This window comes from Oreochromis aureus, linkage group 23 (assembly GCF_013358895.1).
Source record: "Oreochromis aureus strain Israel breed Guangdong linkage group 23, ZZ_aureus, whole genome shotgun sequence".
Classification (NCBI taxonomy): Eukaryota; Metazoa; Chordata; class Actinopteri; order Cichliformes; family Cichlidae; genus Oreochromis; species Oreochromis aureus.
The window spans coordinates 28,744,407-28,761,998 of NC_052963.1; the positions used below are offsets into that span (position 1 = coordinate 28,744,407).

The 17,592-nt window shown below is 38.6% G+C and overlaps 1 protein-coding gene across 1 annotated transcript; it reads left to right on the forward strand.

The window, feature by feature from the left end:
* The first annotated feature begins 7,576 nt into the window (after positions 1–7,576).
* Positions 7,577–15,698, forward strand: ftcd (formimidoyltransferase cyclodeaminase). The gene is made up of 14 exons (XM_031751182.2): positions 7,577–7,713; positions 9,209–9,392; positions 9,467–9,595; positions 11,404–11,492; positions 11,727–11,906; positions 12,271–12,408; positions 12,613–12,744; positions 12,842–12,903; positions 14,065–14,191; positions 14,270–14,431; positions 14,586–14,629; positions 14,875–15,013; positions 15,285–15,380; positions 15,461–15,698. Exons 1-14 carry the CDS (start codon positions 7,660–7,662, stop codon positions 15,542–15,544), a joined length of 1,620 nt encoding a protein of 539 aa, XP_031607042.1. The 5' UTR covers positions 7,577–7,659; the 3' UTR covers positions 15,545–15,698.
* Positions 15,699–17,592: the final 1,894 nt, after the last annotated feature.

A 17,592-nucleotide genomic window follows, 5' to 3' on the forward strand; every position in this document is an offset into this window, starting at 1 on the left:
ATAGTCAGCAGTAGTGATATATATAAAAAATACTATAAAAGCACTACAAATTAAATGTAGAGTATTTCCTGTGCTTACCATGACCCTAGTGTGTCTATTAAACACAATGCACAGCTTAAGCTGATTCAGATAGTTTTACAGGTACTGCACATTAAAATGTTGATCTGATGATAGCAGTGCAGGTAGAATCAGGACTACTCAGGTCATTCAATTTCACCCTGAGGGGACATGAACATCTGAACCCTGATATCCAGTAATGTTTTTTTCAGTCTGAAATAAAACTCTGAATGACTAAAATGTATTCAGTACTGAAGTGTATTAGTATGGAGCTCCTGAAAGGTAATAGTGAACGATTTATTGTGTAACACTTCCACTTTCTACTTGTTTAAGAAAAACACCAGTGATCCTCCACTGTGTCAATTAGGTACAAGTCTAAAATCTAGTATTCCAACCAATTAATAACTCTTTACTTGATAATGATGCCTAGGCTTGATCCCCAGAGTAAATCTGGGCTGTTTTATGATGAACTGTTATGTTTTATAGCTGGGCACTGCTGATTATGGCTATGGGAAGGGCTTGATACTACCTCAGTTGTGATGACTGAAATAAGTCAATATTATCTCTCATTCCTGTACCAGAAAAGGGTGATACCTGGATATGATTAACACATTAAAGACCTCTGCAGACAGGAAGACACACATAACAGTCATAGTTTTGCAAACAATTAATCTGGAGCAGTGACATAAAAAATAGGGAAAAAACGTGTTTAACAGACACTGCATAGATCACTGTGAGCATCAACATCTATATGATGTAGAAAAATAATTAATACAAATTCTGCACTTATGTATATATATATATATATATATATATATATATATATATATATATATATATGATAGTTATATTGTTATATTTAGTTATATAGTTATATTGTTGGTCACAACATAATGTATAATAGCATTGCATATGTATATTTCCCGTCTCCTGCGTGTATCACCGAGTTTGCTAGTTATAAAGATAATGACAAAGAAAAGTCTTGATACATGCTCAGGTAAGGAAATCCCAAAAAGTTGATTCTGTTCATCTGGATGTAGCATTTTTAGTGGAAGAAACGACACTCATCAAAGTGACTTCTTCCGTCTCACAATTTTTATATTAATGATCAAGGACCTGACCTCTCAGCCCATTGTTCATTCAGTGGGCTGGTTTCAGTCATTGTGCAAATGTACTGTTTATAAGGCTGGGTAATCCAGCAGTCACCTGAGACTAAATAAGTCACTTGGATGAGTGGTGAAATGTTTTGCCCACTGAAAACGCTACGTCCAGATGAACAGAATCAACTTTTGGGGAATGACAAAGGAAATTAACCAAAACAATTAAATGACATTTTCTTTTCCATTCTGTTGCTGAGATTTTTTTAACTGTTAGGTTAAGTCTGAGAAAAGCAAACAAAAAAAAAACATAGACAAATTATATAAATAATTGTATATATTGCATGCATAACTTATCTGTTCATACTGTAAACATTAGTTTAACCTTATTTATCTAAAATTAAGAAAAATCAAGTTTGACTTAGATGAGATTTCAGTGATGACTAAAATAATAGTTATTGTTGTCAAGAAAAAATATAGTAGTAATTGTGTTTTATGATGTCATATGATGTGACTTAGGTCACACTGTGTGTCACTAACAGCTCCAGAAATGCCAGCAACAATCACAGAAATTCAGTTTTTCTTACCCAGAGCGAAAACGAGCCAAACCCAGCCGTTCATGATGATGAGCTGCTGCAGATCAGATAAAAGTTTACATATTCTAAAGACGCCACTCTGTGAGTCTGCATGAAAGCATTCAGCTGAATTTTTCTGCTTCACAATGAGCCACCAGATCATATAACACATGATTGCTTTACTGCACGTTTTTTTCAGGAAAAAGTTCCTGTATCGACTGTCTTTGCTCATAAGTTACCTATAAAGGACTTTGAACTGCAGTCCACCTTCGTAAAAGGTGCTAAATTAATAAATATGGTGTGATTTACTGTAGGGAAGGTGCACAGTGTGAAACCTGAAGTGTCACTGGTAAATCTCAGTATCTGCAAACTTTTAATGTCGTTTTTGTTTTTATTGTAAAACTGCGACCAAGGAATTACAGTCATCAGCGGTGAAGGTAAAGGTAACATGTGTTCATCAAAAACAGGTCAAAATAATAGAAACATCATAATACTGTACAGCAGTGATGTCAAACTCATTTTACATCATGGACCATGCACCGCCCACTTTGCCTTTAAGTGGGCCTGACCGGTGAAACCCCCCTTTTTGTCACTGTACAGAAGTTTAACTGCAATCCATGAGATATCTTAATAGGTGAAAAAGAAGTGTTGCTACAATCGTATGTCTTTTTTTTCTACATGACAGAGAAATGCTGATGTAGTTATGAAAGAAATCTGTCAGCGCGACTCTTTGGGTTTAACCTTTAAACAATCATTTTGTAAAACGTCCTGGTAGCTCACTGTCCTCTACCTTTTTTTTTTATTGTGAGCCCATTGTTAAATAAATAAATAAATAACAGAGAGATTTCTATAGTACACAGAGAAAATGCAACTTTTCTGTCATTGAACTTTTTATCTATTACTTAATTACTTTAGTGTGGTATGAATGCACATGGGGGAGGTCTTTATCAGCGGGACAAGTGGTAAAACTTATGAAAATACAGTTAAAATCTAACATTTATGAGCCGACTGTGAGCCTCGAGCTTTACGTTTGACACCCACCTAATAATTTAGAGCCAGTTTACAAGTTTATTCAGTAGGGGAATTTTGTTTTAGGACAATTTAACCCAGGATTCAAATGTACAGAAAAAACATTCAATAAAGTAATGACCGCTAATACTGGCCATGCTGGTGGCTGCCCACTGCTCCGAGTTAAATGGAACAAAAAAGCTTCCATGTTCGGATCAACCTCTCTTACACCTGAAATTTAAATCATTATTAGGCAAAAGCGAAGAACATCAACTCCAAGTCCCAAAAAGTTGATTCTGTTCATCTGGACGTAGCGTTTTCAGTGGGAGAAACGTTTCGTCACTCATCCAAGTGACTTCTTCAGTCTCAGCTGACTGCAGGTTTCCCCAATCTTATAAACAGTACATTTGCATAATAACTGAAACTAGCACCACTGAAGGAACAATGGGCTGGGAGGTCAGTTCCTTCAACATAATTATGCAAATTCTCATGACCAGTGATCAAAGCTCATTGATCAAAGAACACTGATCAATGGCCATGAGTACCTTTCACAGAGAGCTGGGGAATGGCTGCAATCACAGCATTGTAAGATGGTGAAAGATGCACCATTAGGCCCCCGCCTCAATTCAGAGATGGTCTTTCCCTTTTCACGTAAATGGCCTCCTTGACTCCGCGCTCAAACCAGCGTTCCTCCCTGTCCAGGATGTGTACATCCTCATCATTGAAAGAGTGTCCACTGGCCTGTAGATGTAAATAGACTGCAGCAGGGGCGATTTTAGCCCATTTTGGGGGTGCTTCAGCAACATAACCCAAAATGAATCAAAGCACCCCCAAAGATTTCTTACTTTTTATGACAATATTTGCTGTTTTTGTGACACACTACTAAAAATATAAAAAGCATCCAGTACTTAATTGAGACGGAACATTTTAACAACAAGAGTATAGATAACCCCCCCCTCCCAAAATTGTTTGTTCCAGCTCGCCTCTCCCCTACTCTGAGATGCAGCGGAGCGGAGGTGTAAGTGACTGGCTGAAAACAGGACATATTAGCTACATTTAACCTGCAGTTATTCTTTATATACTTAGGTAGGAGTCAGACCATGTTTCTTTTTAGCTGAAAAACATTACACCCAGGTAACCTGCAGTGTTGAAAACTTGTTTTCCGACGATGTTTGCTACCCTACAATCCGTCCTGCTCTGTAGTAAAATCAGCGACATTTGACCGTCCTGTTGTTCCCTTTGAAATGTATACAGCCTATTTAAAATCGAAAACTTAAAATTGTCCGTAGCTTCTGTTGTTACCACTGTCCTGTTTTTGTAAATGGATACTAACTAGCTAACTGACTGAATGCCCATTAACCTTATAACTCCTGTTGTGTGGTGTGTGTGTGTGTGTGTGTGTACAGAGAGACAGCCAGGTTCATAATGGATATTAGGAAGTTTTTTTCAAAAAAAGGTGCAACATTCAGGTAAAAGTGTAAGATCAAATGATCCATCAATAAAGGATAATGTTGGATCAGTGTTTCAATATTTATATCTTTTATTAGATGTTCATGTGGTTTGGTTATTTGCCTTTTGGTTGAAAGTACACTGAGAGAGGACTTTTCATTAGTGATCTTAATAGTATTTTTTTCCATATTAATGTAATTTTTCATCTAATTGAATACAATCTATTTGTGTATGATTGTCAGTCCAAAGAGGGAGAGAGGAAAGAGGGAACGTGAGGAGAAAGTACAAGGTCAGGAAGAACCAGGTAAGAAAACAGACAGGGAACAGTGACAGGCAAAACAGAAACTGTTAAACTGACAAAGAGGAAAAACCTGATTTCACTCACACAATCAGGAAGTTGTGTTCTCCCTATATTAAAGCTGCTATACAGAATCTGCAAAACAAACTGGGTTGAAACATTTTTGACCCTCTTTAACAACATTCCAACATTATCATTGATTGGGGAGAGGTAGGCCAACTTTTGGACCGTCCAGTTGTCTGTATGACTGCAGTACGTGCACCACATTTGCGCACTGAATCAGAAAGTGCCAAACAGCCCTGGTGGAGTGAGGAGCTGTAAAGAGAAGCAGAGTGCTCTGTTTATATTCTAAAACTGTTTTAAGCTTGTTTCAAAGATTCTGTACAGCAGCTTTAAATGTTTTCCAAAAGCACACATACTGTACACTTATCAGTGTTTCTCAAACTTTTTACAGTGTGTACCATTGGGAAAATGTCAAGCTCTCCCAAGTACCACTATGAAAGCATGAAACTCATAAATCTTACAACACAAAATTAGTATTATTAAATTAGTCAAATTAGTATCTGCAGTAAAGATTTTTACATACATTGTATACACTGTACCACAGGCAAAGTTGCCTCCATTTTTATATTTTTTTATTAATATTTTGTAATAATTAATTCTGTTTTGGGAGTATTTTTTATGTATCTGTATTATATTATACATACACATTAAAAGTGAATCTCTGTCCAAAAAATGCACTCAGTTTACTTTTTACTCACTATGAGCATCATTCATTATTCTCCCCCAGTAATTAAGGTTAGGATATGTATTTTTTTAAATTCCAATCCATTCTTCTTTTGCAGCATTTAAATAAACTTCATCAGATTGATGATTTTGTTACAGACTTTTCAAAAGTGTTTTGCTTTTCTTTCACAAATGTGAGGATTAAATTGTGTTAAAATGCACAAAACAGTGATGTCATGTTTTGTGACGAGGACCCAGGCACAGAGAGACTTGATGAATTTAAGAATCTTATGATTTAATAAAGAAATTTGCAGACTTGCACAGAGATGGTAAAATTATGATGACTGATAATGGAGATGAAGACAACAGACGATGAGGACAGGGAGGAACAGGGGTTTAAATGCACCAAGGAGACAGTCAGAGAGAACTCGGGACAACTGGAGACATTTAAGGATGCAGGGACTAACAGAGACAGAGAAGAAGTCTCATCGTGACGTGTAAAGTTTATTTTGCCTGGCTGGACAGCTCTCTGGGTGCTCAGCACCCCCAAAGCTCTGATCCTAGAATCGCCCCTGGACTGCAGAGTCCTGGCCTGATGAGGTAGCTCTTCTGTGTTGTGCCATCCGCTTCGCTAGAGGTTGTTTGGTTTCCTCGATGTATAAATCCTGGCAATCCTCCTGGCACTTAACAGCGTACACTATGTTACTCTGCTTGTGTCGGGGGACCCGATCCTTGGGGTGGACCAGTTTTTGGTGCAGTGTGTTTTGGGGTTTAAAAGCCACAGAGACCCGGTGTTTAGAAAAAAATGCGTCTCAACTGTTTCCATACTCCTGACACATACGTGATCACTACAGGTTTTCGCCTAGGTGGCAGTTGTCCTTCTCTCCTCAGTTGGCTGGAGCTTTCTTTTGGCACCTTCCCAGCTTTGACAAAAGTCCAGCTGGGATAACCACATTTACTCAGGGCCTTCTTGATGTGATGTCCTTCTGCTTTCCTGGCCACTGTGTCAGTGGGGATGGTGTTCGCTCTGTGTTGTAACGTCCTGATGACACCCAGTTTGTGCTCCAGTGGATAATGAGAGTCAAACCTCAAATACTGATCCGTATGCGTAGGTTTCCGGTACACATCAGCTTTTAAATGTCCCCCATTACTGATGGAAATCTCACAGTCTAAGAAGGCTAACCTGCCACTTTTCATATTCTCCTTGGTGAATTTGACGTGTCGGTCCACCGAGTTAATGTGATCCGTGAATTATGGTACGTACTGAGATTTGATTTTCACCCAGGTGTCATCCACATACCTGAACCAATGACTTTGTGGAGTTCCATGGTAGGATAGCAAAGCCCTCTTTTCCACTTCTTCCATGTACAAATTTGCCACGATGGGTGGAACTGGTGAACCCATGGCACACCCATGTTTCTGCCTGTAGAACTGACCCTGGTATGTGAAATAGGTGGAATGAAGACACAGTTCCAAAAGCAACTTAACTTCAGGGTAATTCTCAGTTTTCAGTTTTGAATTCTTTCTAACCTTTACTCTCAGACTTTTAAACACTATCAGGGCTGCAGCTGAAACAACTAACACTGTTGATTAGAATTCATCAGATTCTCCTGTGCATTAATGATAGAGTTCTTTAGAGATCTTTTTACTTGTAGTCAGCATAGTTGTTAGATGTCTCTCTTTCTTTCATATTGTTTTTTCTCTCTTTGCAAAATCAGTCTCTCTGCTACTTCTACACAAATTGGTCACATGCTGCCAAAGCCACCCTTGTCATTTTACAGCACTTGTACCTAGACCAACCTGGTTTAACTTAATGTTGATACCTACTTTCTTATGGCCTCTTTGTCTGACTGATGATGTTAGGGTAGGGTAAAGCCATAAATCCAGGTAACTGAAAGTTATTCTGAGTATGTTGAATTTGTTTCACAGCACAGAGCCCAGATGTTTATGGCTGTCCTCAATTGTCTCACACTGTACTGAAATTGGCTAAAATTCAGCTACAGGACGCTAGCGAGACAGCTCTCAGTGACCATAGAGCTAAAAGATACAATTATTAGAATGAAAAGTCTATTTTTTATTTTAGTTTTCACAAATCCAGCATCAGTAATGTGTCTTGAGGTATGCTGATTGGTTGGTCAAGGATTTAGGAATAGAAGGAAACATGCTTTTCCTGCCCTTCTGGACTGGACTATCTCAAGAGCGCAGTCCATGATCAGAAAGTGGGACAGAGTTCTGCTATGTAGAAAGAATCTGCCGGCATTTGAAAGAGTGTCTGTGTGCAGAGGTGGTAATCATTGTCAGGTGACCTACATACTGATCTGCTGCACACAGTTAATGATTGCTGCTCAGTGTGTGTCTGAGGGGTTCAGAGGTTTTTGGAGGGGGGTATGTGAGGTTGGACTTGGGTGAAACTGAACTCTTTGGGTTTTTTACTCAGTTTGCAGACAACATGGCTCGGCTGGTGGAGTGTGTCCCCAACTTCTCTGAGGGTCGAAACAAAGAGGTGAGAGGAGGGCTTTTCTGCCTAATTAACATTTAAACAGTTTAAAGTAAATAAGTAAAGGTGTGTGAGTATTATCAGCAAAATGTGATTCAAGTATAAATGTGCTCATTGTGAATTGAAATGCTCTTTGACACAGCTTTAAAGTTACAACAGCAAGTGTTTCCATTTGCTGCTTTGATCTGTGTGTTTGATTTAATAGTTTATATATCTTTGAAATTGAGCTGAATTTAAAATAATAAAAAAAAAAACACTTCAGGGTCCTTTGGGAGCTTGAGATCATTAGAGAGAGAGAGAGAATCGGATGATTCTCTGTGAACAACACTTGGGGACGGTGGGGAGGAAGAACTTAATTTCACAGGAAGAAGCCTCCCTCAGCGGAACAGCCATCTGAGGGGAAAGAGAGAAAAGAAGAGCATAGCAAGATCCTATACTTCATGCTTCATTTGCCTTTGAATTTAAAATAAAAACATTGTTAGATTTCTGGATTTTTACTGGACAGGAAGTTCATGAAAGGCTGGAAAGTAACTTAATCTGTCAAAAACTGCAGTTCAGTAAAAAGTGACCAAGATATAGTTTAAAGTAATGAGATATGATAAAAGTCAATAAACGGCTAATCTTTTTATCTCTAAACAAACAAAATGTCTATAAACTGCTCTGAAAACAGTTTAAATGTTTCAACATGAAATCTGCAGAAGAGTGATGTGTTTAACGTGTGAGTGAGAGGCTCTTGAGTTCAGATTATCTGTTGAAACATTCATTAAACAGACATTAAAGATTTACTCTAGAGTAAAGCTGTGTGAGCTGACCATTGGCCTCTTCTCCCACAAGAGGAAAACTGTCCCACATGAGTGAGAACATTAAATAATCAGCTGATTTTCTGTTTAACCACAGAACATGCTTGTGTTTTGACAAACTACACTGTTCTCATATTCCAGCAGCACTGGTTTGTAAAAAATCAGCTGCCAAACAAACCAGAGTACAGTCCAAATCTGACACCCATTGAAAGCATCTGATGCTTTATGGTACCAAAAATACGAAAAAGATGAAACTGAAATCCAACATTATGAAAGAGAGAGGACGTATGTGGTTTTCAAACTGCAGCAGCTGGTGTCCTCATAACAGTGTAAAAAAAAAAAAAAGTAGAGCCAATGCAGTACATTGAGAAACATGTTCCTAATCTAAGTTTTTGATACTTGTTGCTAACAACAAATTCTCTGCTTTTTGATGTTATCTTTGTCAAAGTGTTTCCATTTTATTTCAATGACAGCTGAGTGTAAATTTCTGGAGTTTTAGGATCAATTTTGCATAAGATTCTGGTCATTCACTTCGTTGTGATGCTCATTAGAGCTATTATTACAGTCTAAACTCTGGTCACCCCAGTATTCTTACTCACAAACAAAGTGTTCTAGCTCTTTATCAACACAATATTTCCTGTGAGCATGACTAACTGAAGCAGGTTAGCCACATCATTAGAACTTTTCTATGAACTGTTTAGGTGATCGATGCCATCTCAGCAGCCATCTCCAGCACACACGGCTGCAGCCTGCTGGACGTCGACCCCGGAGCCTCCACCAACCGCACCGTCTACACCTTTGTGGGTTCTCCTGAGGCGGTGGTGGAGGGGGCGCTGAACGCCGCCCGCCAGGCCTTCAGCCTTATTGACATGAGGAAACATTCAGGTGAGCCTGAGCCCTGCAACTCATCTCAGGGAGCTGCTGCCTAACATCAAGACATTAACATGTTTCCTGTCCAGGTGAACATCCTCGGACTGGAGCCATGGACGTTTGTCCCTTCATCCCCGTCCAGAACGTCAGCATGGATGACTGCGTGCACTGTGCCAACATGTTCGGACAGAAACTGGCAGAGATGCTGCATGTGCCCGGTGAGGCTCATTAAAAAAACAGCTTCAGCTTTACTGCAGTCAAACATGCAAGAAAACAAGGATGAGAAACCAAATAACTTGAGACTAAAACTAAATCTTACTGTAAAAGGTAAAAATAGTCCATTTTTATTCTTTATTTATCAGGAAAACTACAAAAAAAAAAAAAAAATCAGCGATACCTTGATAAGACAGACACATTAAACATAAAAAGCAGGTAACACAGACAGATCTATGACAACCTGCAATGTTTCACATTTGTGACGTTGTGAAGGCTTTTTCTCCACACAGTATTTTTCTCATAATGACAACAGTGTCTCCTTGTTTTGTTGAAGGTGCTGATCAGTGCCCAGAATTTTTTGTATGAGTTAGGTAAATGAAGGAGGTGCCACTCAATTCAGAATTTCATATTATAAATAAACAAATATTATGGAGTTTAATAAGTTTTTTGTAGCTGAGGAAATCAGACAGAAATGGAAGGTTTTGGTTTGTTATTCAGGACTATGAGAGCTGTGGGGAGACCGATTGCACAGATGCTAGTGTTGTATCAGTGGTGACAGAGCAAGTACATAAAAACAAAAAATCATAGCAGCTTCACCTGTCGCATTCAAATAAAACCGAAGAGTCAGAAGTTGATTTATTTATTGTTTCTTGACTGAGTCCAAAGTCTTATCTTATCTTGACTTCTGAGATGAAAGTAAAACACTTTATGTTAGAGCCCAATAATAACATAATAGTGAAGCAATGATGTGTCAATAAAGCAGTAGGAGCTACGTATTACTATGTAATTTTAATGTACATGCAAGATAATAGACAGAGTAATAGTTTTTTAGTTAAGCACAATTGGCTGAAATGTATAGCGTAGAATAATGATGTGGACACTAATGTAATGATGCCCGTGAGGGTAAAGCTGTTAGTAATAGTACAGTAATATTTTGCTAAGAATAAGAGAACCTGTGAGCAATAAAATAGTCATTTCTGTGCAGAATTTTGAGAATACATTTTTAATAACAGTGATGTGGTAGCAATGTCATGATAATAAGATAATACACGTTGGTGTTTTCACATATTACGATACTATTACAATATTTTATATGTGAAATGAATCTTTCCATATACCTTAAAAGGGTTCTTTGTTTGAATGTAATAATATAATTATTTTATATTTGATGCTATGGTGTACTTGTGTGGTAGTTTTTATGTAATAACTATAAATCAGTGCAACAAAATACAAGACTACCATATATGCTGCATACTAATACTTGCTACAATTATGGACTTAGGACCAGAGAACATGTCTGCATGTGCCAAATGTGAATGTTTTACACTGCTAAGCTAAAAGCCAATGAAACAAGCTATTACTATTACTATTATATTGTAATTACATAGTGTTATGCGGTATTATGGAACTATTACCCCTTTATGCTACACTCCACACTATTACCATGTTCTTACTGAGTTGTCGATAAATTGCTACCAAAGTTAGAGAGCAATTTTGTCACTACAAATGCAAACATTAGGACGTCAGCTCCAGGGCTGCATGCTGATCCCAGAACAAAACTCTAGAAGTGCAAATGAGTGGGTGGCACTGTATTCCTGGTCATTCTTTTAATGAGTTAAAATGATTTGGGTCTTTTTTTCCTGACTGCTCAGATTTTTAAAAACCACAAAGTGTTTTTACATTAGAACCAAAGTTTGAAAGGGAGGCTTCACCCTCACAGCAATAAAGATGAGATTCAAGTCTCAGCTTACTATATACTGTTTTTGGTTTAAATTCAAATTAAGAAGTAAATAAGGTTCTTTTTCCACAGTGTATCTTTATGGAGAAGCAGCTCGAACAGAGACCAGGAGAAGCCTTCCATCTGTGCGAACAGGAGAGTACGAAGCTTTACCTGAAAAGGTGAGGACTCATCAAATCAATATCTCCTTTCTTCTTCTTCTTTCTTCATTTAGTTTTGTGTGGTTCTAACTCCTGAGGATCATTTCTTTAAAAAAAACAAAAACCCAGAACAAAACAAAAAAGCAAACTTTCTTTGTAACAGCGGGGTCAGTGATGGATTTTTTAAAACTTCAAATTAGGTTAACCACAAGAAAATTGTCTCTATTTCCAGTTACAATGTTTTTCCCCCTCCAGTTGAAACGTGATGAATGGGCCCCCGACTTTGGCCCCGCCCTCTTTGTACCATCTTGGGGCGCCACGGTAACTGGTGCTCGTAAGTTCCTCATTGCCTATAATGTGAACCTGATCAGCACCAAAGAACAGGCTCATCGCATCGCACTGGACATCCGGGAGCAGGGCCGGGGGAAGGACCAGGTGCGTCCTGCGAGTCTGGGTTATTTATTTAGCTGGTCATGCTGTGGGTGTTGCTCGCTGTCAGGACATGATTAAAAGGATTTATTTCTTTCTATTTTGTTCATGTCTTTTTTCTTTTTTCAGGATCCACTGGATTATTCAATCATTTTTGTCTGTTTTTTTCTTTCTTTTTTGAATTTTTCAGATTTTTCTTTTTTTAATCAATTTTGTTTCTAATAATTTTCACCTTTTTGAGAATTTGTTGAAATTTCCCATTATTTTTGAATTTCTTATGTTTGTTTGAAAGGTTTACTTAGTTATGTATCAAGTCCTATTTAATTAAGTATTAAAATCTGTGATTTTTTTTCTTCTCTGTGTTGATAAGCCTGGGCTGCTGAAGAAGGTGCAGGGGATTGGCTGGTACCTGGATGAGGCTGACCTTGCTCAGGTTTCCACCAACATCCTGGACTACGAGGTGACGCCCCTCCACGCTGTGTATGAGGAGATCTGCAGAGATGCGGAGGTTAGAGCTGGGTAAAGGAAATGCACCGCTATGATAGAAATGTCTTCACCTACTACCATGATATGAGAAAAATTAAAATCACCGGTATTAAGACGGAAGATGCAATTCTGATCTGATCAGCTCTCAATGTTTAAGTAAAGACCAACAAATCTTTAGACTGTTGCTGACTTAATTTTTTTTTCTTTTATTGAAATTGTCTTTTAGGACCTGAACCTGCCCGTGGTCGGCTCTCAGATTGTCGGTCTGATCCCTCTCAAGGCTCTGCTGGACTCTGCTGACTTTTATATCCAGAGAGACCGACTCTTCATCATTGAAGAGGAGCACAAAGTTCGACTGGTCAGCAGATGACTCTTATTTTTGTTAAAAAAAAAAAGAAGATCTTTGAATAAATTACAGGCTCTGATTGTTTGTTTGTTTGTTTGTTTGTTGTCAGGTGATCAGTAAACTTGGCCTCGACTCCCTTGCTCCATTTAACCCGAAGGAGAGAATCATAGAGTGAGTATTTACAGACTGTGATGTGGTCAGCTGATTCATTAAATATTTTGTATCCAGAAAAAAAATATAAGAACTTTGAAGAACATTCAGCCTATTATAAAGACATTTTTATTCTGTGAGTAATAAATAAACAGAAAGCAGAGGGACACTGTGAATCCTTTTAAAGTCTCTAGAACATTTGTGGAGTGGATTGAGAAAACTGCCAAACCCACCTAATAATCCTTGAGGGATCAGATTTTACATCATGTTTCTCAACTTCTGAACCCTAGCACATCAGTCGGATGCTTCTTTTCCACTGAGATGGTGCCAGCATCTGTTGTATTTTGGTGTCTTTTAAGAACCTTATTTCAACAAATGTGAGAACCATTTCTTATACAGTGTTAAGGTGGGACAGGTCTCAAAGAAAATCATGGCAGGCAGAATCTGTGGGCTGAATAAATGATTTTTTAGTAGTCCCTCCAGTAGTTACTGATATCAGTGGTTCCATATCAGTGATATTTGTATTAGTGATATCAATGTCAGTTTGTTCTGCCATGACAATACCAAAAACTGTTTGTTACGTGTACGTCTCTCACTAGCATTGCATCACTAGAAAAGAGGTCAAACACACTGTGTGTTATGATTTTCATGAAGGCCCTGTTGGGGGCATCAGAGTTTCTCTATTCAGGTGCTCAGAAATTCCTCTTTGTAGATGAAGCAGTTCATCTGTCTTCATCTGAGGCAAAAAAAAAAAAAAAAATTGAAACATGCCAATGAGAGCCCGATCCTTATGGTCCATAATCCCAGGTCTGTGAGGCTGTGGTTCACCTAATCTGAGGCCAAGCTTCCAAAAACAGTAGTTTGCTTTGCCTCAATGAGTCAGTTACTGGCCTCAGAGTGAGGTTAAGAACTGCATCCAGACTTGTGGTGCAGAGAGAGCTAAGCCTAAAGGTAAAGTATTTGATTTACCAGTTTGATAACCATTAAAACCTGCAAACCATCCAGAAGCATCAGTTCCATTTCAGGGTTTCTGAGAACATCTAGGATCAGTCCTGTGACAAACCCAGAAGATTTTAGAGTGACAAAACCTATATATAACATTACTTGTCAGTACTATATAGCAGATGATAAATGACGATGCTATCTTGTTAAAGGTAGATGTGGTGTGTCTCACCTGTGCAGGTACATGGTGAAGTCACAGGAGGATGGACAGCTGGTGTCTTTGTCTCTGCGGCAGTTTGTTCAGAGCGTTGGTGCTCGGACAGCAGCTCCCGGAGGAGGATCAGTTTCTGCAGCAGTCGGTGCGATGGTACGAGCTTTTAGGTTCATAACAAAATGACACAATTCTACTTTTAGTTACTTCGTTTATTTTGTATCCCTCCTGTAGGGGGCAGCACTGGGTGCAATGGTTGGTCAGATGACGTATGGGAAGAGGCAGTTTGAGAATCTGGACAGTGTGATGAGGAGGCTGATTCCTCCATTTCATCAGGCCATGAATGAATTGCTGGACATGGTGGATGCCGACTCCTCTGCCTTCAACAGCTACATGGTGAGGAGGAAGCTCCAATAGCTGCAGAGCCTCAAAAACATCTGCAGGCAGCTGGAACCATTTCCACTCTTTACTTCAGTCACTGTAACCAGAGTGTAATTATGTTGTGTCTTCATGTCAGATTTGTGTTGATCATATTCATCTCATGTTGCAGGCAGCGCTGAAAATGCCAAAGAAAACTGCAGAGGAAATGAAAAGGTGAATACTCTGGACTTTAAGACCACCAGGGGGCGCCAATTATTGCTAAAGACTGAATGGTGTCAGGTTAAATTACATCTTTAAAATGTCCTGGTGCCTTTCAGAGCCACATGTTTCCACCTGTGATCATTTTTTATATTCAGGTCAAATATTCACTTTATTATTTTTACAGCTGAAAAGGTCAAAACTGATTTCATATGTTTCAGCTGCAGAAACACTTCCTGTTTGTTTGTTGTTCTCATCAGGAGAGAAGCTGCAATGCAGGAGGGACTGAAACAAGCTGTTGGCGTCCCGTTGGCTCTGGCTGAGAGGATCAGCGTCCTTTGGCCGTCTCTTAAAGAAATGGTTGTCTACGGAAATTTCAGCTGCAAGTCTGACGCTCAGGTGTGATAAAAACACTTATTTCTACCTGTTTTGCTCAGATTCTCTGAAGGTTATGAAGTGCACCTGCAACATGATGGCAATACAAACTTAGAGGAACTTTATTTTATCTAAAAAAGTAAAATGAGAGGTTTATTGTCTTTTACTAGTGATGTGTTAAAACATGAATACATGCTAAATCTTTTAGCCTTTAGTCCCATTTTTCTGTCAAACATCGACTGCAGCAGCAAAGCTGTAAATAAGCTTTTCTGTAATGCTGTATTTCTGGTCCCAGGTAGCAGCTAAAGCTTTAGAAACAGCTGTTTTTGGAGCGTACTACAACGTCACAATCAACCTCAAAGACGTCAGAGACGAAGCCTTCAGAGCAGCTGTAAGTGTGTCCACGAGCTTCTTCATGGCTGCTGTTGATCTGATCTACTCGTGAATAACTCATCTTTCCTTGTGCTGCAGACTCAGAAGAGAGCATCAGAGCTGCTGCAGGAAGCCAAAGACAGCAGCGCCGACATCCTCCATGCTGCGGAGAAAAGAAACTGAAAATACTGAAGAAATAATTACAGTTTAAAAAAGCTGCACATGGAAGATAATCTGACAATAATGTGACTTTAAATATTGAAGGGCTGGATACAATGAATGTATTAGAAGAAAATGTTCAGAATAAAAAGGTTACTTGAAGCGGTAAAAGTTTTTAGTTTTTGGTCATTTCTTTCAATTCATATTCACAGAGCAGAATCACAATACAATTTTATTGTAAGATAATTTTCTGTGGGAACAGATTATGTTGCAGTGCACAAACATGGTACTAGAAGTTGCTGTAAAAAGGACTTACAGTTATCCGTTTTTACAAAAATGTCTAAGTTTTTTAAAAGAGCCTCTGTTCGCCTGAAACTTCAGCTTTTTGTAACCAATCATTTCTGCTGCTTAGTTTAATCCAATTTGATTTGGTTTAGGTTTGAAGCTCTAGAAGATACTGGTGTCTTTGTTTCTGGAGTCACCATGTGACCGCCTGAATACATTTTAGAAGGATCATCTCTATTTTTCTCTCTGGAATCAGAGCAGAGCTTCAAGCAGCTTTAGTAAGTAAGAACTTTTCATAAACTCAGTCCTGCCTCCTCCACTCCTCCAGAATAGAGAGTTACAGCTTCCGGAAACAAATAAATTACTTCTTTGCAAAATTGTCTGCTTTATTATATACAGGTCAGTGGTAAGTGGTTTTAAAAACAAACAAAACTTTCCTATGAAAGTGGTCAGTTAGAACTGGGCTGAAAACGAGTAAAAAAGCAGCCAATTTCCACAGAAGAATTTTCAAAGACTTTCAGAAAACTGGAGCACCTTTGCTTAAGACAACTGTGCCAGATTGTGGTCCACAACTCTAATGCAGAGGAGGGGTGGTGCAGTGGGTTTGGGTCAGTGCCAGGGAGGCTGGCAGGACAGCTGGGACTAATCATACCTTCCCTGTTTTTAGTAAAACCGTACCCCTGTCAGACAGTTCAAATATTTGTAGAATTGAAATTCTGGCGTCAGATGAGTTTGAAATGCTGTTCGATGACCTGAAGAAAACTGATATAATGTCTATAGTAGTGGATGAGTCACAGACAGAACTGATAATGCACAGTTGTGCATATATGTCTGTTTTTTTATGGCAAATGGTTCCCAGAGGAACCACTCAGCTTACTGCTGTTAGAGGGACACACACAGGGGCGGTCCTAGCCTGTACATACTTATAGTTATAGAATATTCATAACATACTTCACACTGTGTACATTATAACATACCATAATAGACCCATTTCTGTAATATACTTACACATCTCTATTATTGCTAATTTATATTGTAATATATCTATATCACGACTAAAGCACTTTCTGGATGGATGCAAACTGCATTTCGTTGCCCTGTACCTGTGACATGTGCAATGACAATAAAGTTGAATTCTATTCTATTCTATTCTATTCTATTCTGTTTGGTGCCCTGGGCAAACACTCCCTCTGGTGGCTAACAAACATAAACAGGAGTTTTCACTATTCCTACTAATTAATGCTATCTTGTTGTATCTCTGTTGTGGCCTGTTGTGGGGATACAGCTGGACCCCCTTAGGGTTTTGTCTGAGAGGTGAATGTTGTCCAAGATAGAGACAATACTGGATAATAGCTCCCACTCACTCCATGACGTGCTGGCTAGTCACAGGAGCATTTTCAGTGAGACACTGAGATTACCAAAAAGCACCACTGACAACACAGGAAATCGTTCCTGCCCATGACTATCTCCCTGTACAACTCCTCCATCCAAAACACTGTAAACACTGTAATAGTTACAGCCTTGTTGCACATGCTGTTTTCTACTCTGTAATATTCTTGTCAATTTTCTTGATATTTATTTATAATCACCTCAGTTAATTCTTGATATTTATAATTGAGTGATTTGTATATATTAGTGCTATTTCTTAAATGTGTAAAATCTGTAACATATTATATTGTGACATACAGAGAAATCTTAACAAGAAAGCTCCACAGAGAGATTGAACTTTCTGTTCAACCCCAAGCTGGCAGGAGGAGGTCTTTATTAAACACTTACTGGTGCTACAA

Excerpts from the sequence above, each read along its gene's own strand:
- ftcd (XM_031751182.2), top strand. The coding sequence starts at position 7,660 with ATGGCTCGGCTGGTGGAGTGTGTCCCCAACTTCTCTGAGGGTCGAAAC. Across the intron at positions 9,393-9,466 it reads TGACATGAGGAAACATTCAG|GTGAACATCCTCGGACTGGA; the intron begins GTGAGCCTGAGC and ends TTTCCTGTCCAG. Across the intron at positions 9,596-11,403 it reads AGAGATGCTGCATGTGCCCG|TGTATCTTTATGGAGAAGCA; the intron begins GTGAGGCTCATT and ends CTTTTTCCACAG.